This window comes from Varanus komodoensis, unplaced genomic scaffold (assembly GCF_004798865.1).
Source record: "Varanus komodoensis strain SLA01 unplaced genomic scaffold, ASM479886v1 scaffold5, whole genome shotgun sequence".
Taxonomy (NCBI): Eukaryota; Metazoa; Chordata; class Lepidosauria; order Squamata; family Varanidae; genus Varanus; species Varanus komodoensis.
The window spans coordinates 46939110-46966361 of record NW_025336087.1 but is presented as its reverse complement, the minus strand read 5'-3'; the positions used below and the strand labels follow the sequence as shown (position 1 = coordinate 46966361).

The 27252-nt window shown below is 38.2% G+C and overlaps 2 protein-coding genes across 4 annotated transcripts in view; both read right to left on the bottom strand.

Annotated features, from left to right (window-relative positions):
* Positions 1-8708, bottom strand: part of LOC123031571 (protein prune homolog 2-like) — a 45702-nt gene extending 36994 nt beyond the window's left edge. For all 3 annotated transcript variants that reach the window (XM_044446714.1, XM_044446716.1, XM_044446715.1), the window contains exons 1-2: positions 8635-8708; positions 7422-8220 (exon numbers count right to left, since the gene is read on the bottom strand). In XM_044446714.1, the coding sequence (XP_044302649.1) occupies positions 7422-8220; positions 8635-8644 (809 nt within the window). In that variant the 5' untranslated portion in view covers positions 8645-8708. The remainder of the gene's footprint in view (positions 1-7421; positions 8221-8634) is intronic.
* LOC123031344 (protein prune homolog 2-like) overlaps positions 8647-27252 on the bottom strand; it is a 54605-nt gene continuing 35999 nt past the window's right edge. The window contains exons 6-8 of the mRNA XM_044446201.1: positions 9781-15259; positions 8792-9624; positions 8647-8661 (exon numbers count right to left, since the gene is read on the bottom strand). Of these exons, the coding sequence (XP_044302136.1) occupies positions 8647-8661; positions 8792-9624; positions 9781-15259 (6327 nt within the window). The remainder of the gene's footprint in view (positions 8662-8791; positions 9625-9780; positions 15260-27252) is intronic.

Genomic DNA, 27252 nt, shown 5'->3' with positions numbered 1-27252 from the left:
CATTTTTAATCATGTTTGTACTTCCACACTGAGAAGCTACAGTGAGAGAGTTGCCTATATGACATATTTTAATAGTCATTAAAATAATATGCAGTGTAAACTAATGTGTAAATATTGACGGATAATTTTCACACAACAGCTGAATGAGAGAAAGCATGAGTTATCATTGTGGTTATTTTCTAACCTACCGAAAATCTAGAAAAAAAGGGTTCTTTCCTACTTTCATTATCTACTGAAATGAATGATATTTAAGTTAGACAAACACGAAATACAATCCATGGATTCTCCATAGAAATGAATACTTGCATAATTCAAAAAGTCACTTGGGCTGCAATTGTTTAGCCACCTCCCTAGAAGTAAGTCCCATTAAATTCAGTGGAAACCACTTCTGAATAAACATGGATAGGATCACAGCCATAGATCACTTATTACCAATGGCTGAAATTCAGCAATTTCAGTATTTCTAGGAAATCAGTGTATATACTGGGCACTTTTACTTCCTGTCATGAGGGGTGAACAACAAAATAGTCAAAGCCTTTCAGAAGAACACACAGCTGCCAATCACCAGGCAAGGCTGTGTGTTGACTGAAGTTGTCAATCACTTAGTACAGATCACTGCAAGCCATTAAGCAATAATGAACACAATCCTAACAGCCACAATGACCACCAATACTATGGCTCTCCATTGGTTAAGGACCTGCTTAACTTCAGGGCTTGCAGTTATGAACAGATTTGCATCATACCAAAACCCGAATATAAGCTTATTTGGAGAAGATATTGAAAGAAATGTAAGATACCATAATAAGGAATGTGGAGAGAATCTGTGAAGGTCCCCTTCCCCCGCTCTAAATACTCAGTTCATCCACTGGACTGGATCATCTTCAGGTCATAGGAATCCCTTCATAAGGAAGATGGCAAATTTGGATCCATTGTTATTATTTTATGATTATTATTGAACCAATTGTTGGAAAGCCATCTTTAATAGCTTATTTCTGATCCTCTATTAAAGAATCATATTAGGGCCAAAACAGTCTCAAGTTTGCCCCTACATCTCAGCCCAAGTGATTAAAATTTGTCCTTTGCGACCAATCTTCCAATTCAATCAACTGAAGATCATACTTCTGTATCTGCTTTCAATGCTAAAACACTTTCTAATTCTCTATTACCTTTATTAAACAACAATCCTTACAATTTATTATTTATTGCATTTTACAAATATGGGAATAAGACTTATTCAAAGTTTCTCAGTGTATTCATTGAGATCTGAACTCCAGTTTGTGAGATAATAAACATCGGCCTGGTTATCCATAATTTACAAGGACAGATTTTGATGCCTTCCAACCATCAGACCAGCCTATGAATTTGGTTCTATCACATTGTGAGAATCAGCATAAGAAAGATCTTTTCTGCATATCAGTAACTGAGATGAGGCAAGTGCTAACACTCTTGTTCTACCACAACACCTGCCTTTCTTTTAATTAACTGTCTTACTTTTTTGCCAATGTATTATTCTGCATATCACTAACCCACTTCAGTAGGAACCTATTATTTTATGCTAATCTTTATCCATCTACCTCTTCTAACTTGCTTCTTTTGCATTGGTTTTATTATTTTTATTATTAATATTCACTATTTCCATATATCTGAATCCCATGGTATCTTCTATGCATGATCATGTAGCTTAGACAAATGATATGATTCTTTTCTATACCATCCTTGGAGGATCCTTTGACATGGAAAGGAAAAATGTCATTTGCCTGAACCATAAGGTTCTTCTTTATAGCTGCAAGAGATCTAGTCATGCAGAAGATGCACCAATAATATATGAACTGCCTGTGGCATCTCATCTCTATGTCTGATGCTTCAGAGGAAGCAAATAAAATCTAAAATCACAGAAGGACAGAACCTGATTCCTCAAGGTCACCCTCTGAGCCTCTGGTTGTTTTCGCCTATAACTCCCACCATCCCCCACCATTGGCTATGCTAGCTAGGGTTGATGGGAGTTTCTGGAGGCTCACTCTGCTCTAGACTATTGTTTAAGCCCAAATTTGTTGCTCAGGAAGTACTGCTGTTTGTAAGAGGCTTCCCATTGAGACAAATGAAGAAAGAGTGAGGAAGCAAGGCAAGCATGATCTGGGATAGACTTACTGAGTGGGTGTATGAGTGTGTGCACAAGTATCTGCATGTATGCATCTGCTTAGCCCCAGACCCCATTACAGGTAGTCCTTGGGGCTGAAAAAGTTGTGTGTTCCTGACGTAGCCCAATAATATCAACCCTGCCTGGCTGTGGCTTTGCAGCATCTGTCAGAGGTCTGTCATGAAACTTGAGCTTCAAAACTGAGGTTCCTTTACAGATGCAAAGCAAGAATGTTCTCACTGTGCTGTGTGCATTCTATCAGAGCTTATATTTCTCTGAGGACCGAAGGGAACATGAAGACGTTTCCTTTGCTGTGGCTAGTAAATGGCCATGGCAATGAACCTTCTGAAGAAAACTTGGCACAGAGCTGGCAACTTACTTTGGTTCAAAGGGGCATGCAAAGCTGCTGCACCCAGGTAAAATCTTGAGCAGAGGTAAGTCACAGAGACATGGGAGGCTACATGCCAGTCAGTATGGCCACTGATAACTTAATACACTTGAGTATTTTTATCAGAAGAAGGCTGACATGAATGAAAGAGTCACATCAGAACTAGAGCAGCAGCACTTGGCACACCACCAATCAGCCACAGAGAGACTTATGGCAACTCCGAAGAGAAATTTATTTGGAGTCTTCTGAAATACATACGCAGTCAAAAACACTTTGAGTAAGCCTCAGGAAAGACAGTCTGATTACATTATGCATCATATCCAATGTAAAATATCTTCAGTTTGTACTTTAAGAGCACAATTGCAAAAGCTGGAAATTAAAAGACTAGGACTATAAATCCTAACAATGCCTTAGCTGGGAAGTTGGTACCCTCAGAAACAGAAAAATAAATAAGATATGAATAAAACAGAAGCCTTGGTAGCTTTATTCTCTCACCCCTAGCCTTGAACTGTCTCCCACAGCAGCCATTTTATGGTGGTTCTCAGGACAGTTTTGCAAACTGCCAAATGGGCCTGCTGTCCAAAAGGCTGCCTACTCTGGCTTATGCTGTAAAGAAAACGGAAAGAATTGCACTGTGGAACAGTCTGCCTCAACCTGGCTCCCCCGAGATGTGTCGGACTACAGCCACCATCATCTCCAGAAGCATGGTGAACAACATTCAGAAGGCATCATCTGGAGGGTGTTGAGTTGGGGAAGGCTGCTATATCCTGTCCAGGGCATATAATTTTAACGGGCTGCTGATCCAAGGGCATAAAGTAAGATAAATACTTTATAGGATGCAAAACATAGTAAGTGCATATACACTAAAACCCCCCTCAAAAGACTAGACCATGTCTATGTTACTTTCATGCAGATAAGAAAGGGATGGAGAGCCTATTATAAAGTAAAGGGTACCAGAATCAAGGGCACTAATGAGTGAAGTGATCTTAGCAACAGCATTTCTAGTGGCTATAAGTGGGTCATGTTGGGATTTACGAAAGCTAAAAATGCAGAAGCTGCAGGAGCAGGAATACAAGATAAGAGTTTTGAAGATGAAGGGAAGGAACTGTGTGAATTAAAGGGGGCAAATGTTAGCCATTGGGCAGCATAGACATCCAATAAATAGATAAATAAAATTCACTGTGTGCAAGAATCCTACAGCTTTCATCAGCTAAAAGTACAGAGTGCAGAAATCAAAGCTGCTTCATTTGGATTAGAACTATGATGAGCTGCAACCCTATAAAAGGATGCAACTTGCTATGCTTTTAACCTCCTGCCCTAGTATACCAAAGGAGTAGATCAAATGTACATTATACCAGTGGCCTTTCCAAACATTCCTTGTTTGGAAAGGAATGCAAATGCCCTCTTCATGCCACCAAAACATAGGAATCACTTAGCTTTACAATTAGAACAAAAACAGGGTTCCATTTAATGCGTTCCATTTAATGCCTTGCCAAAAGAGATGTAACAGGGAAAATGGTTATTTATAAGTTTATTGAGCACTTGACAGTCTACTTCATTTTATGCTACCCTCATACTTCCATTTGCAGTCTAGCGACTTCAACAAACCGGGGCTGATCATTGAATTCACAGATGAGCTAAGACCGGAAATACAGACTGCTGTATCCAGGTCTAACATTATCTCCAAACAATCACATCAACCTCTCATGGTTGAAGAAGGCTTCACAGTAATCTTTTAACCCATTAGCCCCTCTTACAACTCTGATTTGTATGAATTCAGGACGGCCAATTCATTACAATGCACAATAGCAACACTGTTGTACATCTTCCTTTACGCTTATTCTCACTCATGTTTTAATTAGCACATTTTTAGAAACCTTCCTATATTGGTAGCCATGACATCCATCTCTCTCTCTCTCTCTCTCTCTCTCTCTCTCTCGAGAGAGAGAGAGAGAGAGAGAGAGAGAGAGAGATGCTCATTACTTTCCAAGCCCTAATATTTCTGTTGTCTACTTGAAACCCAATTCTCTTTTGAATAGTTACAAGAGCTTTTCTCACTGTGGTTATCTAGCAGAATGGCTCCAGCAAGGAGTGTCATGTGCTGCACTTGACAGTGAAAGATCAAAAACTGTGCAATTGTCTATTAACTCTGCTGTAAGGCTGGAGCAGTCTAGGATGGTTTTAGTGCTCTCCCTTCGTTAAACAAGGCTTTCACCCAGATAGAGAGCAGCTCTGTCCTTATTCCCTTCTCACAGCTCTACTCTGAAAGCTATGCAGCAAACCAAATGACAATAAGGAAGAATATTATACAATTAAACGCACAGTAAAGTTTTGTTCTCTAATTACAAAAAAATCCACCTCCTGACAGGACAAATCCGTCAAGTGGATGTACAATTCCCTTCATAAAGAGATGTGACAGAATTAAGACACAGCTGCCTAATTTTCTCATAATGAGGCGGTTGATGTTTTGCATCCTGCTGACAAATATCCTTCTCTCCCCACATTCTCTATGCACCCATCCTTCCGTAGGAACTGCAACAATAGAGCCATTAAGTAGAAAAACATGCTCCTCCTCAATCTCTGAGTACAAAGAAAATGTGCTTACCTTCTAGAGGTTAAGGAGCCTATTTTCCAAAGTGAAAAATAATAAAGATGCTTTAGTAGTTCATGCCAGCATCTGCCTTCTGTAGCAGCTTACTAAGAATACAGATCTCCACCATTTTTCTGGTCACATGACCAGTGGTACTTCTAAATAAGGATGATCACCTGCCTTTGGATTCTCTGCTGCATATACCAGAAGCTACAGCAGCTAAAAGGCACTAGCTTTTATCTGCAAATTAGGATTGCAAATATAACATGCATGCGCTTATTAAGAAAAACTGCTGCTTTTCCCTTCCAAAGATAGAACAAAAAATTACAGGAAGAGAAAGGCTAAAAAAAGCAAACGTCTGTCAACCCAACAGACCAAACCATTTTTTCCAGGTTATTTATGGCATAAATATTTTGACATGTTTTATATTATTTGTTTCAGTTCAATTATTTTAAAATTCATTTTTTGATACAGAACTGGGTAACAAAGCAACAAACAAGGTAGCATATTCGAGACTCTGCATGTGGAATGGGGAGGAGAAAAACTGAGGGCTTCTACAGAAAAGTCTGTAGGATCAGCTTTTTGGTGAAAATCCATAAAATGATCAAGATACTAAAATATATTAGGTCACAACTGGGAAAAATGTACCTACTGTCCAGTTGCCCCTTGTCCTGGGATCACTGAGCCTTCATACCACAAAATGGGCATTTTAAGCTCTTTTGTTCGACTGATCTGGAATGAAGCATGTGATATGTGAAAGTAAAATATGACTTGAGGTGGGCATTTTACTTTCTTGAAAGCTAAGCCAAAGAATGCAAGGTAACACAAAGAAACATTTCATCACCCACATGCTGGGTTATATTTCAAATTCTACCGGGAGAGCAAAGTTGTTCTGTTCATTCACCTGTCTCCAAAAATATTACCATTATGTCACTCAGATTTGTTTGTACTCCTTCAACTGCTGCTAAAGCACACCATCAGAATCTGATCCCAAGACCATGATTAACAGCATTGTTTTGGGAAAAAGCAATGAAATCCATTCAAATAAATTTGTTCAGAAAGATAATATTAATTGAATATTCAGTCTTAACAAAATTAGTATAGTGTACCCATTTGAAGCCCCCATTGACAGAAGTAGATGGCAGCTACTAAACACCTGAGTTAGGGAAGCAGCCTCCATGTGCAGGTAGATGTGAGCATCCAGCATATATGCACACTAAAATAAAGTCAGATTTGTATTCTTCCAGTCTTGGAGGAACAAAGCTAGGGATCTGAGTAAAGTATGACCTCCTAACACATCCAAGCCATCAACAGATTGGAGGTGTTTCATATGTATTTCTCTGCAGACTGCCAGAAGCGATCTGCAAACCTGTTAGCTGCCAACAGGACTTTTTGGTGGGACCCCACTGAATAAGAAGAAAAATATTCTAGAACAGCCTTCCCCAACCTTGTGCCTTCCAGACACGTTTGAACTGCAACACCCAACATTTCCAGTCAATGGCCCTGCTGGATGGGAATTCTGGGAGTTGCTGTCCAAATCCCTCTGAAGGCCACCTCGTTGAGGAAGGCTGCTCAAGCGTGCACCAGGCTTGATGGAAATCCATCTGAATTCTATTCACCTCATCCCATGAGTCACTTGTAATCTGTGGCCATGTTCAGGATTCTTACTGGTAACAGTGAATATTCATATACTGGTTCAGGAAAAGTATGTTTTGATACTTGCTACATCCCTACAGTAGATGTAGTCAGAAATGGGATAAGAAGAAAATGTGCCAGTGGAGCAGACAAGTGTGAAAGGTATTTGTGTTAAGGAGACTGTAAGACCAAATGCACTAAGCACAGCATAACATGTAGTTGTACTCTGTGTAGGAAAGCAATCAAGAGGACCTGGGTTACACCAGTGAAGAGAGAAATGATTCACAGGATAATTTTAAACACTCAACATTACAAATTAATTTGAAAATATATTGTCAAGTACAAAGTCTAAAGCTGATATGCACTGGGGAGCTTTTTACTAATGAAGACCAGGCTTTGTTCAATTCCCCCAAAATGGTACAGCCCTCATCATTCCTGAAAAGCTATTTCTGAGGTTTGATGTCTTTCTAGAATAATGAGGGATTTAAGAGAAAGCAATGAGTAGGGGAGCCAGTAATAATAGGGAGATACATCCTGCACACTTTCCACTAGTGCAAATTTGTATCCAACCCCTTCTGTGTAGTGAAAAATAGCTTTTGATTATCTGTGGCAATCTGTCCTAAATTGATACAGAATAAAAGCAGAAACAGAATGAACAAGCATCTCCTTACCCTGTTATATGACTGAGTTTTCTTTCACTGCCAACAAATTGGGTCTCCTCTTCCATTTCTTGTTCCACTACCATGCTATTTCCAGGACACTGCTGTGAATGAACATCCAATTCACCATCACAAGCAACAGCCTGCAATAAAAGAGCATCTGTCCCTCTATTGTGTGAAAACTCATCTTCTTGTTTCAGTGATTTCTGAGGCTTCCTTTTTACTAGAGTTTCAGCTTGTGTCACAGAGATTGTTTTCTGGCTTAAAAGATCTTGCATGGAATGTCTAGACAGTGACTCTATTGTCTCTGTCCTGCTACAGATTTCTTCAGGTGATACATCATCTGCTCCATTTTGGCCCACCATTGTCCATTCCTGATCTTGCACAGGACTTCTGGGCAATTTCTTTTCATCTCCCAATTTTTGAGGCACAAGAGGAGAATTTTTTTCTGCTAAATAAAAAGAATCCCATTCAGTCTCCAGAGTAGACTGCCCTTCACTTTCATTTATTATGGAGATTGACTGAAATGTATCTGAGGAGTCTGCTGAAAAGGATTCCAGAGAATCTGTTTGTTCTGCAACTGCTGGAGCTTCCTGTGAAGTGAAATTGCTTTCTCGTGTTACCAAGATATCCTTCCTCAAAGATACATTTTCTTCCCCAGCAATGAGAACATTATCCATCTCTGATGAAGACTGATCTTTGGCTTCCTTTAATTTTATATCTTCTTCCTTGTATTCTTTTCTTGACATTTCTGTCCTATCTATGGATTCGAACTCCTTATCATCATTACTAAATGCACCATAGGTAGCTTCTGAAATGAAATGCAAACATTTTAGAGTAGCTAATTCACTGTTCATGCTTATTTAAAAAGAAAAATATTTTCTATTTGGTTTACACACCTCCTGTTCCTTTTTTATTTTGCACAAGTCAGGTTTAATGAACTAGTAACTCACCTAACACAAGGAAATGTAGATAATTTACAGCAATAAAATACACAAATCTTTTTGGGTTGTGTGATACATAGAACTGGGAACAAAAACTGATTTTTCCTTGGCTAGTATGCAGAATACAACAATAATCGATGTTGTCTGTTTTAAAGGGAATTACAATGGAAATATTCCAGCTAAGATAATTGAATTTATGTGGTACAAATACAATACAGTCTTGTATATCAGCATCATGCTATAGTTCCACAATTACATTTTCATTTGACTGGTTTACTCACCATTGGCCATGCTTATGACGCCACCTGCTGGTGAATCAATATGAAATGATTCGGCTTCATATTCAAATTCTTTCAAAGAGTCAGCTGACTTAGGAGTCTCTTCTGATTCTGACAATAAAGATGCCCAGTCTTCATCTTTTTGAGAATATTCCCTTGCCTTGCCACTGGCATTACTAGGCTTAGGTTCAGAAAGAGTCCTTTCACCTCCAGCAGCTGATGAATCAGTATTACTAGATTCTATTTCATGGTCAAATTCTTTCAAAGCACATGATGGTTCACATGCCTTGTCAGATTCTAACAAAAGTGATCCCCAACCTTGATCTTCTTGAATACATTCTGTAGCTTCAGTATTGACATCAATAGCTTTAGATTCTGAAATGTCAATTTCACTGCAACCAGCTGATGATTCAATATTACTTGAATCTGTATCGTACTCAAATCTTTTCAAAGTGCATGAAGATCCTGGAGTTTCATCAGATTCTATCAACAGGGATCCCCAACCCTGATCTGGCTGTGAACATTCTACATCTTCAGCTTTTAGTTCAAGAATGTTAGATTCTGAAAAGTTTGTGTCATCTGTTTGAAGAGTATATTCTGTACCAATTGATAAATCAAATGGTGAAGTACATACAAGTGGTGATTCCTTATCAGGTGATTCTATAAACCATGGGCTATGATGCTCCAGCATATTTTCAAGTTCCTGTCTAATATTAGTAGCATATTGCCCTTCTGTACCATATATACTATCCTCCTTCTCTTCTTCCAGGGAGGCTTGCAATGAATGTTTCTTTGTAAGTGCTGCATGTGTTTCTGTTCTTTCCTCTGATTGATGCTCTAACATCGCCGGAGGATTAGTAAGTGATATCTGAGTGATGTTATGATCTCTTCCAACTTCACCAATATTAATATCCATATGCAGTATTTCCAGTTGATCAACTACCCCTGCTATATGGTCAAAGGTTGAGATTTGATTATCACTTTCAGAGACACCTGTGGGCAAAGCTGAGGCAGCAGTAGAATCCACAGATTCAATTGTATCGATGGAAGCAGAGGCTTCCCGTTCTTCAAAACTTTCATTTTTAAATGCATTGTTTTCCAGATTTTGGGACACCATTTCTAAATTTTCAGTATAGGTGCCTGGCAGACTTCCTTGTTCAATTGTTGTTTTATTTGTTATGTCAGATTCTTGCATAATAGTTGCCTCTCCAATTTTGGATGGTTCTTCAGTTGTTGGAGGTGTTAGCTGGTAGGAATCACCAATGTCTGTCTCATAATTATTTGGACTACAAGGACTATTTCCTTCAGGGTGTAATTCTTCTCTGTCAATTGCTGGAGGCTGATTAAAATCAAAGCCTGTGTCTTTGTATGCATCTGACAGCATGGGAGACATCTGAGTAGCTTCTTCAGGCTCAGCTAGAACTGAAGCTTGTGCACATGTTTGCTTGCTTTCACATTCATGGCAAACATCAGGACTGCTTGAGGCCTGTGAACTGCTGTCTTGATCACAGTGATTTAATATATCAGGATTTTCTCCATTTGTCCTCAAAAGTAAAGGCTGTTCAACATCAGTCCATAAATCTGGCTCAACAGTAAATGTCTGACAGTCACCAGGGGTATTATTTTGTAATATATCTGGAACAAATGAATTTTCTTGTAGAAGTTTGTCTTCATTGTATGATACGTTGGAAGATCTTGTTGTTTTTAAAGGTAATGAAGAATTAGATGGAATTTTTTCCTTAGTGCCTAATATTATTTGATCAAAGGAATTGACTATATTTTCTTTATTCTGATTGCTAGAAGTTGCATTCAAATTATATCCTAACAGAACAAGTGCTGGATCTACCTGACCAAGTGCATTCAACAAGCCTGACTGTCCATCTTCTGGATCAAGTTGTTTCTCTTCATCTTTGTCAGCATCAGTAAAGGATTCTAGCTTTACATTCAGTTCACCCTTACAGGATGGTGACAGTGGATCACACTCTTTGCAGTTTACAGTATTGTAATCTAATCTTTCATTTTTTTTAGCTAATGAGTGTTCTCCATTTTTGCATTTGCCTTCAGAATTATATTGAGTAGATTCATTTCCATATAGAGCAGCATCAGTGGGATTTGTGTCTTCATTTATTTCTGTGTGAACTCCCCAAGTATCACAGGCAATGGCTACATTATCAATAATTTTAGAATCATTACTAGAATTTAATTGTTGATCTTCCATTGAACTATCACGTTTTTCTACATTCCACCATTCTGAAGAATCATTTTGAAAGCCAAGATCTTCCTCTATGGATGTTTGAATTTTATCTAATGTATTTTCAGAATTACTTTGCAATAGTATATCCCATGCATCTGAAGTCTTTGAAGCATAATTTTCTTCATGATTTATAGCAGACATTTGTGAAGTATGAGCATGAATTTCCCCCTGAATTGTTTCCTGGCATACTGAAAATTCAGAAATTTCATGACCATATTCTTCTCTTGAAGTATGACAAGCATTAACACTTTCAGAACTTTGATTTAACACAGCTCGATGGACACTCTCCTCCAAATTAGGTTGAACAGCTGAATTTTCTGAATCAATTGCATGAGTTGTTTCATGAGACTGTAAATATTCAGTCTCTCCCATATCAGCATCTAGTTTTTCAAGCTGTAAATCTGACTGGTGTACATTTGAGTATTCTGGATCTTCCTCTATTCCTGCACTTGATAAAGAAGATACTGTCTCATCTTCCACATGAGCATTCCAAAAATCTAAGTTTTTAGGCACTTTGTGATCAGTGCTTGTTTCAGAATTTTCTTGGCTTTTATCCTCCAGTGATTCTTTACCAGATGTTTCCATTTTGGCCTCACTTGTGAGGTCCCAATCATCTGGATGTTCTTTTTCCTTATTAGCTGCTTGCAAGCTGTCCCAAATCTGCATATTTGTAGAAGAATCACTTATATCAGGACTTGTTGCACTGGAATGTGTGTAATCACAAGCAGAACCACTGTAAGTGTTCTCTTCCTTGTAGGCATTTTTGACTGGTAAATTTCCTGGAACATTATATGCAGTATCTGAAAATTCAAGCACCTTACTTAACTCTGTGCTTTCTCCAGCAGACTGTGCTTTTTCATTCACTGATACATTCCAAGCATTTAGAATTTGAGACAATTCATGATGAGGTTCAATATCAATACATTCCTCACTTGGAATCTTAGACTCCAAGCTTTCTGAAGTTTCACTTCTCTCAGAAGAATCGAATTCAGAGGACAATGATTTTTTAATTGTGTAACTATTTCTTGTATCTGGAGCTTCAGTATGTTCTACATATGGACTGTGTGGAATTTCAGTAGTTCTCCCTTGACTGTTATCCTCCAATGATGTTTCAGAACTGATGGATACCTCTGAAATGTTTCCAGGAATTTCCAATCCAATTTTACACATGTTTATGATAGACACTGACTCTTTAGATAAAAGCTCCTGACATTCTTCTTTTGGTACTTGTGCTTCATCAAGTAGCAATGAACTTGATGTCTCTAACTTAGCAACAGTGTCCTCCAATTTATTCCATATACCCTGATTTTCATCCAATAACAGAGAATCCTTGTCTTGATTATTCTCTTCTCTAGAGGAACCTGAAGAAGGACTTTTGATCTCAGGGTACAGCTGTGCATTTAGTTCCTTATCAAAATGTTTAGAAACTGGTGTAGATGAAAAACTCAAACTGTGTGTTGGGTGATCAGCTATGTTATTATGTGCCAAATATTCATTATCTTCCCTGGGAGACACAGCAAAACATTCTTCATTGCTAGCTGAACATTCTTCCTGTTTTAGTTCATGGACAGGAAATGGAATGCTTCTTTCTGAGGGTTCTGCTGCTACAGTAAGACTTCTACTAGCCCTTGTTTTTTCTGGGGAACTAGGGCACATAGAATTTGTTCTGCTTTCCTCTGAATTATTAACATATGAAAGAGGGAGCAAAAGGGACAACAGTGCATTGTCATTTTCCATGCATTCATCCCTAATTGGGTTAAGGGTGACCTGCTCACTTCCCTCACCAGTCCTTTTACATTCCATGACTCCTTGTATTGAAGCAGAAGAGATGCCACTTTGCTCCAATATAGCATAAGAATTGTGCTGAAGCTGTTCATCCCATTGGTCCCACTGCGTACCTAGAAGTTTAGTGCCCTGCTCAGACTGTTCATTTCCTTCTCCCAGATCGCTAACTGAAACAGTGCTCTCTGTGTCAGTTGTGCCACAATGGGGAAACACATCCTCAGGAATGACCCCACTACCCATTTCGGATTTTTCTTCTGCTATGTTTATGGCATTATGTAGAGATGAGTGACCATTTTCCTGTGTAGAAATCAGCATCATTCCAGTGTCTTCAGAACTAGTAGCACTATTTTCATCAACACAGTAATCATCAGAAAAATATGTGGCACCTTTCTGTTCAGAATCAAATGAAACTCTGTCAGTTACAACTTTCCCTACAGAATGTGCAGCTTTCACTTGGTTCTCATTATTAAGTGATGATTGCCAATGGAGTCTGTTTCCATCTCTGGAATCAGATGAACACACAGATGCTTCAGGTACTGATTTCTCATTTGCTAGATCGTATGTTTCTGGTTCATCTGAGCTTGCATTTATGGTTTGATCCAAGTTTGATTCTCTGTCAGAATGTTTTACTTCAATTTCTCTTTCATCTCCAACCCCTGTTGGTGACGTGTATGAGTCAGATGTTGAATAATTTGTATCTGGTGGAGAAACAACCAAATCTTCACCTGTATGTGATATATTGAAGTCCGTATCTCTGTATGACAAAAAGGGGTCTTCCCAAGAGACAAAATTGCCAAATACCTCTTTTCTAACATTTGAGTCATACATATCCCATCTATCTGCATTAGCAAATTGTTTAGACTTATACACAGTGCCATTTTGGTGTTCTTTAGACAATTTAACATTATCCTGCATACTGCCAGTATCAGATTTTGGGTTTCCAAATGCTGTGTAGTCTTTTTGGTTTCTGGAACCTAGATTTATTTGATTGTTTAGACGTTCACATTCATTGTCTGCAGACAGTTCTGACAAACATTTAGACATATCCCATGTGTCAAGATTCCTTTGTGAAATGTGATCAAACTCCACTTGAGGAACATTCCATGTACTCTCTGGCTGTCCAGAGTCATCGTGATCAAACTCTGACCAAACATTGGGTGGATTTGTCTTGATGTGTCCTTTAGTAGTGCTGGTATTACCCCATTGATCAGATATTGCAGAAACTGTTTGACTGGATTTCCACATGTTAGCAAAGTCTTCTCGTTGTGGTTCATTTTCTTTCTGTTGGCATCCCAAAGTATGCTCATTCTGGGCAAGATTAAATCTCTCCTCCCAGATGCCTCTTCTTGAATATCCCATATGCTTTGGTGGCTTCTGCACACATACTGAATCAGAAGCTCTCCTATCTGTTTGCTGTCTCAGTAATAAGCTTGCTTTATAATCTTTCCATGAATCAGGGCTCTGAAATACAGATTCTGGTTCATCTAAACTCCATGTATCAGCATTTTTTGGCTCCAATTCAAAATCATCCCACCAGCTCCCATATCTAACACAAGATTGGGAACTCCTGACATGATCAATTTCATTAATTTTTTTTATGATATCTTGTGGATAAAATAAAGGTGGCCCACTATCTAAAGGTGATGTTTCCACAAGGCTGTTTGTAGGAGTTGGTGGGGTTCTTCTTTCAACACTTTTCAAAAGTTCAGGACAAGAGGAAGAATCATTATCCAAGTCAACCGAACCTGATTTCTCTTCAGAAAAATCTGTAGAATTTTCTTGCTGGTGGCTACATCCATCAGATTTTTCTATGCCTTCTTCATTTCTTGTCACTGGGAAATCAGTTGAATAATTTGCTATATCATGTTCTGATATATGTTTCTTGTCTGTTACTTTTAAGTCAGCTGGCTGCTGTTCTTCTGATGAACCACTGTCATGGGAGAAATCATCAGCAGAAGAACAGTCCACCGAATGAGAAGACTCAGTCTGAACTGTAGCCATTGGTACCAAATCAAAGTTGAAAAGATCAAAATTATCACTGCTGTTTCTAGACTGAGGCTTTTCATCTTCAGCCACTGCTCCTTCAGGAATAGGGCTGTAGGAGTCAAAACCAGAAAGAAAACTGTGATGAGATACCGCCCCTTCTGCTACAGGGCTATCATCACTGAGAAAAACTGAGCTTTCTTTGGAAGATCTGCTGCTTCTAATAGTAGCAAGTCCACTGTCTGGACTCACAAGATCTATGTTAACATCTGCATGGGCTTGGGCAGCTCCATTATTATCTTGAGGGTTCTCTATAAAGTTAACAACACTTGGTTGTGGTTCAATGTCTGAACCATAGAGCTCCATAATACCAGATGACCCCTGGGACAGTGGGGCACTTCCAGCAACTGCTTCAGTGGAAGATGTTCTACTGTTTGGTGCCATTTCTGGGTGTCTCCTGCTGATTACATCTTTCATTAGCAGAAAAATTTCATCACAATTTGCTATGGAATTTTCTTGCTGATAGATGAGGAGTTGGTCACATCCATATTCCAGAGGGTCCAGTTCTAGGCAAGGATTCTGACACTCTTCTAACTCACAACAAATCTGTTTAAAAAAAATAAACAGTGTTTGTAAAAAAAATGTTTGCACACTATTATAATACTCTTGATGTTCATGGGGGGAGATACTGCCCTTCTCATTGTATTCTTACTATTTTAAATGTTTTTTTACTTTCTAATAGTGAAGCACTTAGAAGATGACAGTAAAATTCCACAGTTTGCAGCCTTTTGAGAAAGGTCCTTCTCCTACCACGCTGCAGGTGGATGCAACTCAATGCACATTCAAAGGTAAATACCAGCAATAATGCTTATAGAGGTTTAAAAGGAAACAGACATTTTCTAAATCTGTGATACAGTCCAGATAATTACATAATGCTGTATTAAGTACAGTATACTATTAAGTACCAATAATGCAAAAGGAAAAATTGTGAAATCTTTTCTATTAACAAATATAAGTCACAACAGTATCCAAAATCACTTTATATTGGTTGGTTTCAACCTGCAATCATCCAAGAATCAGTTATTGGGAGTAACTGGACAATCATTCTAAAGTACCAAAAATATACGAAGAATAATTGTGGTATTAAAACTATTTCAATGAATTATTTATATTAACATTTAATAAAGTAATATAATATATACATATTACATAAGTAATATAAATATTAACAACCATATATCCAGTCAACAATTGTGAACTTTAAGAAAAAGTGCAACTATGGATCTCTCTCAACTATCTGAAACAGGAAAGTGATAATCTGATCTGGGAAGAGTCAAAAGGTTCTGGCAAGCCTTGTTTCAAGGAAAATAGAATTCTGTAATCCTGCTTCCAGATGACTCTTCCAGACTTTTTAAAAGTCTGCTACCATCCTGCCTCATTTACAGAATAAGGAAAGAAGTGCATATATTTTCCATTTGTAACCCTGCCATGTTTTCCCATTGCTTCTTTTGTCTTTCTTTCCATGAAAAACCGGTTAAGGAGAGAAAGACAGAATGGGCTAACAGGCATGATCAAATGGCTCTCTATGAGTTTTTAAGGCACACTGGGCTGCAGTGTGTGCTGGATGGAATTTGCATATTCAACATCTGGTTGTAGCCTGCTATGTTGTGTGAGCCTGGGTGGCTTGGGTTCTGTGAGGGTTAAACCCCTGTTAAATAACAAACTCATGGTCTGTTTGTTGTGTTATTTAACCCTTGCATAACCTTTGCAGACCAGAATCACATGGCATGCCAAGCTGTGGCTGTGCAATGAATATTCAAAATGGCTATCTACATGCATCTCTACACTCCAGCATATACTACAACTTACATGCCTTAAATAAATAAATCACAGTGGGCTGTTTAACCATATGTATCAGTCTGATTGCTGCACAGTGACTTTTCACTGGTAGCAATAGGTACTTTTCACTGGTAGCCATTTGAAGGCACAATAAAGTAATAGCACTGGCATGCTTTGTGATTACTCTATCTCTGAGCTAAAAGTAAAACAAAACAAAAACAAAAACTGTGGATAAATTACTTAGATAATTATGGAATGGATAGCAAAAGTGAGACAAAATAAGAAAAGAGTCAAATTAGAAATACTGTCTTTAAAAACTCAGATTTATAAAATAGTTGCATTATTTTCCTCCTCTGCCCCCAATTCTTTAAACACCTAATTACATTTTATTGTATCACTGCCCACAGAAAATTGGAGAAATCACTGTTTTGCTGTCAATAAATGCAGTAATTTTAAAATCTCATACATCATACAATATACCTTACAACAGGATGGCAAAAGACTGAGTAATTCTATACTACAGGACAAGGCAAAATCATTGCATTCTTACCTGATTTCCCAGCTCTATGTTTTCTGAATAAACTGCAATTTGCCTTTTTTCTTGTCCTCCTTCTGCTAAGTAGCTGGCCAAAATGACAAGGACATCAAACCCATATTTATCTACAAATATTTTTAGGTCTCCAGTCATGTTTCTGTGAAATAGGCAGTCCTGAAATATGACAAAATTATTACTTACTGAACAAATTCATTGCTTCTGCTCATTAATATCCAAAGCTAACTGGAACAGCTAATCAAGCTAATGAACAAATCAGTAGGATCTTGTTCATAGTCTTCCAATCCTAAATAATGATTGCTATGGCATGATCCCCCCATTAAAGATTAGGTCAAAGGGTATTTTCATATATTTATACATTCATAAGGGATACTAAAAAAAACTGATCTTTTTACAAATACAAGTATGTTAAAATATAATTATGGTTATTGCAGCATATAATATTGAAAAACTCATTATACATTTGAATTATAGCCAGAAATGTAGCTGGTTAATTAGAATTATCTGGTGGGTACATGTTGTGCAAATACTGTAAAACCAATAACATCACTTAAAAACAAAAGAAGTAAAAGCAGCAACTGCCATCACTGCCAATAAAAATATATAAAAGATAGCAAAGCAGCACAGAAAGGACAATTTTAAAACACCAATTTAAAAATATTTTTGCAAGCCAAACAAGAAGAAAGCTGCACCTTTAAAATTGAGAAGATTAGACAACAGGCTTCACCAAGTGCCAAAAAGGCAACAAAGTCGGCACCAGGTTTCTAGGGAAAGCATTCTACAGTTTGGGAAAGCCCTTCTGGATTAGCCACCCATCAAATTCAGTATAATGTGTGTGGCATTATACTGATAATACCCAGTTCTATTTGTCTGTGATGCCTAAATCAGAAGAGGCTGTGCACATCCTGAACCGGTGCCTGGACACAGTGATCGTTCAGCTAAGGGCTAAGAATCTGAATAAAATGAACACACTGAATGCAGTGACAATATGGGTGGGCCATTTCCAGCTCTGGGAATTGGACTGTTTGCCTGTTCTGCTGGGCAGTACTTCCTCTGAAGGAGCAGGCACATCATTTCAGTGTGACCTCAGCACCTGTTACTGACTTTGGTTGGTGACCCAATTGCACTACTGTAGTAAGACTACTCATGATTAGACCACTGTAACGCATTTTATGAGGGGACACCCCGGCACCTGGTGCAGAAGCTGCAGCTAGTGCAGCATGCAGCAGCTAAGGACCCCATGGGCACCCAGCTATGTTCATGTAACACCTGTGTGAAAAGAAGTACACTGACTGCCTATTTAGCAACCAGGCCATGTTCACTGTTATGCTGCTGTCATGCAAGGAACTAAACAACTTGGGACCAAGATGTCTGGCAGACTGCTCCTATGTGTATATATCTGGCTGGCTAAAGATATTTAGAGGTTTTGAATGTTTTGAGGGTGATCTTTCTTGGTGGCAGTGCCCACCCTCTGGAGACAGAAAAAGTTTTGAACACCTCCTGAAGATGAACTTGTTCAGCCAGGTTTTCTCTGGCTTGTAATTAATTGTAATTAATAATTTCCTGCTCCATCTTGTTGTTTCTTGAATTGTTTTGAATTCTTATTGCAGTCAGAATTTTTAATAGTGTATTAAATGGGGTTTTAAATTATTACTATTATTACCATTACTATTACTATTATTTTATTTCCATATTACCCCATAGCCAAAGCTCTCTGAGTAGTTTACAGCAGCCCATAAAACATAAATTAGAATACACTAAATATATAGAAAATCAGAAATACATTAAAAGTTTTAAATAGCTAAAACCAACTACTAATAAAGAAAGACTCAGTAAAATACCTAGGAAGGGCAAGCTCATCAAGTCTTTGGTATCCAGATACATGTTAAAAAGTCACATAAATACTTTTATGTGAACCACTTAAGATTTTATACTAGTAAGCAATTCAGAAATATTGCTAATAAATAATAAAACAAATAATAAGGTTGGGAAATCCTGAACAGCCCATGATAGACAGTTGCCTGAGAGTCTTAGCTATCACAGGTCAGATGGTGTGCTTTCCAAATTGTGGCCAGGTCTACTGTGTGCTATCTTGCATCAGTTCCAAGTGGAACAGATTATTGTTGTTGCTATTATTATTACATTTACAGCCCACATTTTACTTTTGTGAGGAATCCAAGGTAGCTTACATAGTTCTCCTCCACTCCATTTGTATCCTTACAGCAAGCCTGTGAGGTTGCCTAGACTGAGGGTAGGTGACTGCCCCAAAGTCACCCAGTGGCCTCCATGGCTGAACAGGAACTCAAACCTAGATCTTCCGATGTAATCATAATAGAAATAACTGCACAATAAATGTAATGTGCTTGAATAATCCCAAAACCATTCCATGCCCCGCTCCATAGAAAAACTGTCTTCCACAAGACAGGTCCCTGGTGCCAAAAAGCTTGGGGACCGCTGGTCTTAATATTCTACTTCCTTCCTTTCCTTATGAATCCTAAATGCCTTTCACAGTGCTATATGGGATTCTAAAGAAAAGACTGCCTCTTCAGATTCAGCAACTGTCTGTAGCTGCTGACAGACATAATATCGATTTCTCTCTTCTCACACAGTTCCAAGCTCCGCCCACACTCAGTTACCAACCAATCACCTCCCTCACTCACCCCCCTCTTTTACCTCCCCTTGCCCTTCTGAAACTTAACAACATTTAAAGTACTACAATCATAACACTAAATCATTACAGCATCATTATCCTCATCATGCATGCATTGTTTACTTGTGCAAAAAAGACTACCCAAATATATGAATAAACACCATAAAGACATAATCTGTAAAAACAATATGAAAAGCATTCATCCACAATATACAATCCCAGCACTACTACCACCACAACAACTTAGAATGAGTACCACAAAACAGTCCACAACACCTGGGCCACGGCTAATACCCAAAGGCCTGGGAAATAAACACATTTTTGCCCTGCGTCCTAAAGATGACAGTACTGGTGCCAAGTGAGCTTTTGTGGAAAGGACATTTCATAAATACTTCATCAACGTCCATTAAGACTCAGCTCACAAATATGCTCAATATTTCCTAAGGTGTATGGTGTAGGTCATTCCACATCCTACCAAAGCCAACACTTAGCAGTGTCACTGCTTGTAAGATGTCAACATAACTGCCCTGCATGCCTAGCACTCAAATTGTGATAGCCTGTGACTTTCCCCATCCCTGTATTCCCTGTATTTCACACCTTACCGAAGTTGTGAGATGGCAACCACACCTTTAGGGAGAAAAAACAGGAGATGCCGGAAAACATAAGTCCATAAGGAACCCCCCCCCCACAAAAAAAAGTCTGTTCCACAACTACGTTTCTCTCAAATAACCAACAGGGATTGTTGCTGTTGCTGCTGCTGCTGTTGTTGTTGTTATGTGGATAAATGATATACCTCATCAATGCATTTGGCATGTGTATCTTCACCTCTTGTAACAGCTCAGCAAAATAAAGAACACACTGAACTGTCGGTGTCCCCCCACCCCACCACTCTTTGACTTGTGCTATCAGTATTTGATAAAATTTATTGCTGTCTTCTGGCTAACCACATTATCACATGACATTATTGGCTTTTATGCTGCTACCAAGCAACATTCTCCCTAAAACAACAGCAGTTCATCAACAACACCACACAACTGTATATTCAGGTGGGCACTTTAGCACTTCCTTCACCCCCAACTATACACATCTGTCTTCTGGCTGATAAATTACTTTTTAGCTTGCATGTGTACAAACACTATTTATTAATCTACTCAGACGTGTCCAGAAAATGTGTTTTGTTTCCCCTTAAGTTAAAATTAAAAAGAAAAGCACTTCATCAAATGTCAGGAAGGAAAAATATTATTTTTTCCGTATGAAAGAAAGAGCTGTTTTTCAAATTTGTGTGCTTTTCCTGTATATTCTGCCATTGGCTTAAAATGGAAGCCTAATTCAAGAATTATAAATCTGAGTGGACTAAATGCATGAAGAAGGGGACCACATTAGCCCTACTCCTTCCTTCAGTGCTCTTTGTGAAGGGCAACCTTCTGAAGAAGAGGACTTACCGTATCTCTGGAGGTTCTCCATGGGATCGAGAATGATGAAAAATCAGGCTCCTGGCTTCTTTAGACAACCTCCACAGATGCAGGAGGCTCTCCTTTTTGGAAAAAAGCTATTCCATGAACAGAAGGCAATGAAAACATGCATGGCCTAAAGTAGCATATGGCAAAATATAATGGGAACAAGAATCTAGGGACTTAAAGTGCACAACTTAAATGACTGTTTTGTCCAAAAGTTGCAGACTTTTTCTTTTTAAATGTCCTTCTTTAAAGGGCACACTAAGTACACTATATCTCTAGTTGTTTCTGAGGCCAGTCAGCTTCAAAAGGCAGCAATTTTTATTGGAGGGTTAGAATGGGATTATATATCTGGAAATCCACATATGAATTCTCCTAAGGAATAGTGTAGAAACAGCACTGTTTTTGTTCTGCTTTGTTTAATCCTAGCCAAGGTGTGCTTGAGGTGGCAGTGGAAATCAGACAAATGATAGACCCTAACAATATTTTCAACTGTTGCTGAGAGAAAAAAACCACCTGTTTCAATCATTGATTATTACTAGCCATTCTCTCATAGCCTGACATACATTCTTAGAGCTTGCTAGGCTTGCGTGCTAGCTACAAACTTTAAAAACATGATTGCTACTACATGTACTAACAGAAACGCAGTAAGTATTGCAGCATAATATTCCTATATGCAAAAAAGTAGAAAGGAATAAGCTATTTCACTTGCGCTTTGATAAGATCCCATCCTTCTACAAAGTACAAACATTTCATGTCATGATCATTACCTACCACAGCTAATAAATATTCCATTTGAGTTATTAGTATTTTGGATCCAGAGATGTGTCAATGAAAGAGAGGGTGGGAGATGACTTTTCTGCCCCGCCACCACCTTCCCCAAGCTTAGCATTGCTCCCTAAATTATTGCAAAACCTATCTCTTCAGCAAAGTTTGACAAGGATAGCAACATCAGAGTGATAACATATTGCTAGGGAACAACCTACCAAGCATTATTGTGCAATCTTCAACATGTATTATTGGTTTTCAGCAAGACATTTGTGCACCAGCAAAACCACTGCATAATACAGGTCACAAGTTATACTGACCCATCCACTGCAGAATGTACAGAGAAGGCGGAAGAGTTAAATGGGCCACTTGCTACTGACCTACTTGCGAAGAGTTTCCCTAGCCTTATGAAGAGGAAGGTGATGGTGGTAGTGGTTTCATTAGCTCTCATCCAGACTTCCCTTTTTTTCAAAGGAACTTACTTCCCTTACTTGCCTAGATCAAGAAATAATTTGCATTTCCCCTTGAAATCTGTTTTATATTTGAAAAAAAGTTGTAGCACTCATTCACGGACATAATAAATTTCACTAAGATGTAGCTATGGTGCAACTTGAAGAAATAAACTTCCATGTCTGAGAAGATCACAGAAATTATGGTGTTACATATTCTCTTGTGGAATAAATCTATTTTACCCTAGCTATATTTTCAAACAAGCATAGGACTAAATACATTTTAAATGTAGGTTTGGGAATTGATTCTTTCTGTTTTTGTTCTTCTCAATAGTTATACTTTCTGATTGATGGCATCTGACAGTTGTTTACTCAAGTGAGCCCTATATAAATGTATATTATATCTAATCTGATTCTTTGGAGGAGCTAACTGTGTCAATATTAACCTGACCAAATTAAAAATAAGATGCCTCTTTTGTTCTTCACACTTCTCACATGGAGAGCACAATATGGCTTTTGTCAGAGGTGCTCCATCATTTTGGCTCAAGGAAACTGTCAGTACAGTTTGGGATTCGTTATTCCTGATGGGTCTAATGAAGCCTTTCTGCTGACAACTCATTTGCTAAAAATACCCAACCATCACAAAGTACAAATGAGGAATATATTTCTTTTCTCATTACCATGTTTTCCCCTCACAATAGCAATTATTTCATGAACCCCAATGATCCTCAAGCTGGGATAAACTGAACTTCACATTGTGGTCTATAGATCAATGGCCTCTACACAGGTCACGCTCAGTTTTCTCGTTTTCTTTATTCTTTCTATGAACTCACTGAAAAACTTTATGACATCTTTAAATTGCAATATAATAGGGTAAACACCAATGTTATTGCACACATGCCGTGCCAACAGCCTGTGTGCCATTTGTTGAAAAATCTGAGCTAATTACTGCAGACCCCCTCCTGAACATAAGCATGGCCATTTTTAATAAATGTTCTCAGGTAATGTCATCTAAGTAGAACAGATACTTATGACACATCATCCATTGTCCTCTCTCACTTTCTATTACACTCAGCATTCCATACTTTACAACAGAAAGACATCTTTTGCTAAGAAATTAATGTGGTCAAGTAGATAGAAGGCTTTGCAGATTCTACATGTAGGCTGCTTCACAGCTTATAGTGAGTAAATATGAAATTAAAGAAGAACAAGTATGTCACATGTTATATTATTGGTCAGGCTACAGCTAGTGCCATACTGGAACATAGTATATGATAATGCTGGACCATATGAAGCAATTTTTCTCAAAAAAGTTGGATCTAGTTCATGTCCCACATCATTTGTTTTCCAGTTCTCTATAATGCAATGCAAGCCCTCTCCATCCAACCCAATCCAACATTCATTTTTCTCCAGTATTTCATGCTGTACTCCAATCTTCCCCTAAATGGGTAAAATTTTCCCAGTTACTTATGCAGTCTTTCGGTGTCTTTTTGATACAAATATTATTTCATAATTAGCAACTTCCAATGTCATTTTTCAAATTTTTAAACTCTTCTAGAATGACCATGTCTTTTCTCTTCTGGATTATTCTTTCTTTCTCCTCCATTTTTAATTTAGAAGCCTAATATTTTAGATTTCTGTTTCCTCTGGTCTTAATCATTTTTGTTAAGGGGGGGGGGAGAAGCAGTCTTTAATTGAGTCAGATCATTTGCCCATCTAATTCCATATTCACTGTTATTTCAATCTATTGCAGAAGATGTTTAGGATGGAATGTGTTCCACTACTTAGCTATGGCTTTTTCATTAGAGCATAACAAGAGATGTGCTTGTTCGGGCCAAAATCCCAGCATTATTTTCCCACAGTGGTCTTAAAATTTAAAAACATGGTGAGGTGGAGTGTCAAACTCTGTTAATATGCATTTTGATTAGAAATTAGTGCATTCCTGGACTTTTCCCAAAAAACAGGAATAGGGGTTATTTTACTAATAATGCAATCTGGGTATTTTAGAAGGACAAGGAATATGAAAACACCCCAGTAAATGAAGAGCATCATAAATAACTCATATGCTCTTAGATACAGCAAGACTATACCATCCAGTTATCGAAAACCTTCCATCAGTTTCCAATGGAAGGATATTCATGTGACTGATCCCTTACAGCAGTAGTTACTATGCTTAGTAGTAAGTGTGGGAAAGGGGGTGATTTTCCCTGATGTTTCCTCTACTAACTCAAAGAGCTCCAGAAGAACCTAAGAGGTGGCTCTGGGGGCCGCTGAGAGCAGGAAATTTGAAAAAAATGCAATCATGCACCTTTCCTTTAGTGTTCGCAAGGCTCCACTGAATACAAGATTGGATCCAACACTATCCTTCTCCTCACAGATTTAACCAATTGCCCATTTGTTTAAATAAAGGAGTATTACTTACAAAAATGCTTGAAAACAAATAAAAATTAATAAGAGCAAGTTAACAAAGCAGGGAACAGCTTGGCAAAAGAATACCAGGTGATACCACAACTAAATAACCTAAATGGGCATTTGAAAATGCTTCTACACCTATCCATGCCTTGTTAAAAGGCAGCAGCAATTGCAAAATACAGAAGCCCAATTGCTTTTATAAAAAAAAGGTTAAGCTATGGAATTGACAACTACAGCAGGTTGTCACAACCACCAATTTGGATGGCTTTAAAAAGGACCAGACAAATTCATGGAGGATAAAGCTACCAATGGCTACTAGTCTCAAGGCTATGTGCCTCCTCCAGTGTGACTTAAGTGCACCAGTTACTGGAGAACATGAACAAGAAGGTGCTATTGCACTCATGCTGTACTTTGTGGGGTTTCCCACAGGCATCTGATCGACCACTGCCTGAAGAGAATACTGGGCAAGGCAGACTTCTAGTCTTTTACATAGATGTCTTTTACATAGATCCCTTATGGACATCTATCAAAAAAACAAAACAAAACAAAAAAAACAATTCTTGAAGATAAAAACTGCAGCAATCACATGAATATCCAAAGCTGGAGACCTGCTGCGATAAGGAGACTACTACTCTGATATGATCTAGGTCATGGGTAGACAGAAAGTAGACTCACCCTTAAATCTCTGGGTGATCCATCCTAAATCATAAAGCTTTCCACTCCTGATTTTTTAAATAGGAACAACAAGAAGAGTCCTCCCCATCCTAAATCTGGGCTGCTAAAATGAAGAAAACCAAACCAAGAGTGGTTTTTTGGTGGAAAAGAACCATCAACTCAGTTCATGTACTAAAAACAATAAAAGGCAATTCAAAGAATATGATATTCAGTCTGCTTTATTTTGCATCTGGCTCCACTGAGTAGATCTTGGAACCTTAAAAGTCTGAAGTCTGGCCATCCCTTATAGATATACGTTATTTTCCCTGTTTCTTATTATTTTGGAGCCTGACATGTAGAAATTCCATTCCAGCTTTCAGTTGTTTCCTTACAGCTTTGATAAGAAATCATCCTGACCAGTCCTGATAAAGGAAATACCAAACGTCCTTGATTAAGACAAAAAGAAATGTGCAACATCTGATCAACAGCAACTTAGCAAAACACAGAAAAAGGACACAGAATGTCGTGACTGTGGGCTTTCAGAAGATAAACAGAATATATGCTTAAGAATGCTTGCATTAGACAAGGAGTTTTTCAACTTGGAAATGTTTAACAAAGTTGTAACCATGTAATGCCTTGTTTACTCCATGGTATAAACGTAGGAACCACAAATAGCTTGGGGCCTCAGGCTGGTATGATGCACCGTGTGTCTTTTATGCTGCAGAATTAAAGACAAAATCTTCACATCCCTATTGAGTATTATTTGGACAATACACACACAAGGACACAAACAGGTCTGCTTTCTAGACAACTTCAAACTTTAAAAGTTCCATAGTACCATCTCACTCAATAAAATGAATAGTGAACCATGAAATATTTGATACTAGGTTCGAAAGATTGAGAAAGCGTGGAAAAAATGCATTGGCCATACAACCTTAAGAGTACAACTGAGCAGAAAAATGACCAATATAATTACTGAACAAGAGCTGTCTGTTGTAATAAAATTATCCCAGGTGTAAATTTATATTCAGTAATTTGTACCATGAAGTATAACTCTCATGCAAACATGGTAATACGAAAACACATTTCTTGCTGTCAAGAAAATGTCTAGGAAAATTAATCAACCATTCATCCATTCAGGCTCTTTGCATACCCTTTTGTCAAAGAGGGAATGCTAAGAGATTTCTTTCCTCTTCCATGAGCTCATTGCAATAGATTGTAGAATCCATCAAGCCTGTGTTGATTTATTGAACTGTCTCTTAGCACAGCAGTATAACTACAGCAAATGAACTGATAACATCTCCAAAAAAACAGTAATGATTCAACAGTATCTGGTGCATTTAATTCCCTCTCACTTCAGATTATAAATTTCTTAAAGGAATGGAATGCTTCTTGATCCCACAGCAAACAGCATTCTGAGATGTTTTGAAAGCTCTACATTTCCATAAAGCAACCTTATTAATGTACAAGTACCAATGCAAGTGGGGGCCCAACTATCCAACATGCGCAGTCTGAAACTGGCCCTAGGGTTGCTTAATGTGCTGCACTGTTCCTATCATAAACATCATCAGTGTTTAAGCTATCGTTTTAATGCTGCCTGAGACAGACAGACTGACAAGAGAGATGAAAGTTAGAGGCCTTTCATTTTGGCAAAAATGCATCTGACCATTGCTGGGGATAGCAGTTTGAGCATACAGCTTTTCAGTAGGCTAGAGGAATTGCCCTCTGGATTTTGAACTTGTACTCAGGTACACATAATGCGTATAGAGGCTCTTCGTGGGGAAAAGACTCAATATATGAGGCAGTCTCCTTACACTGAC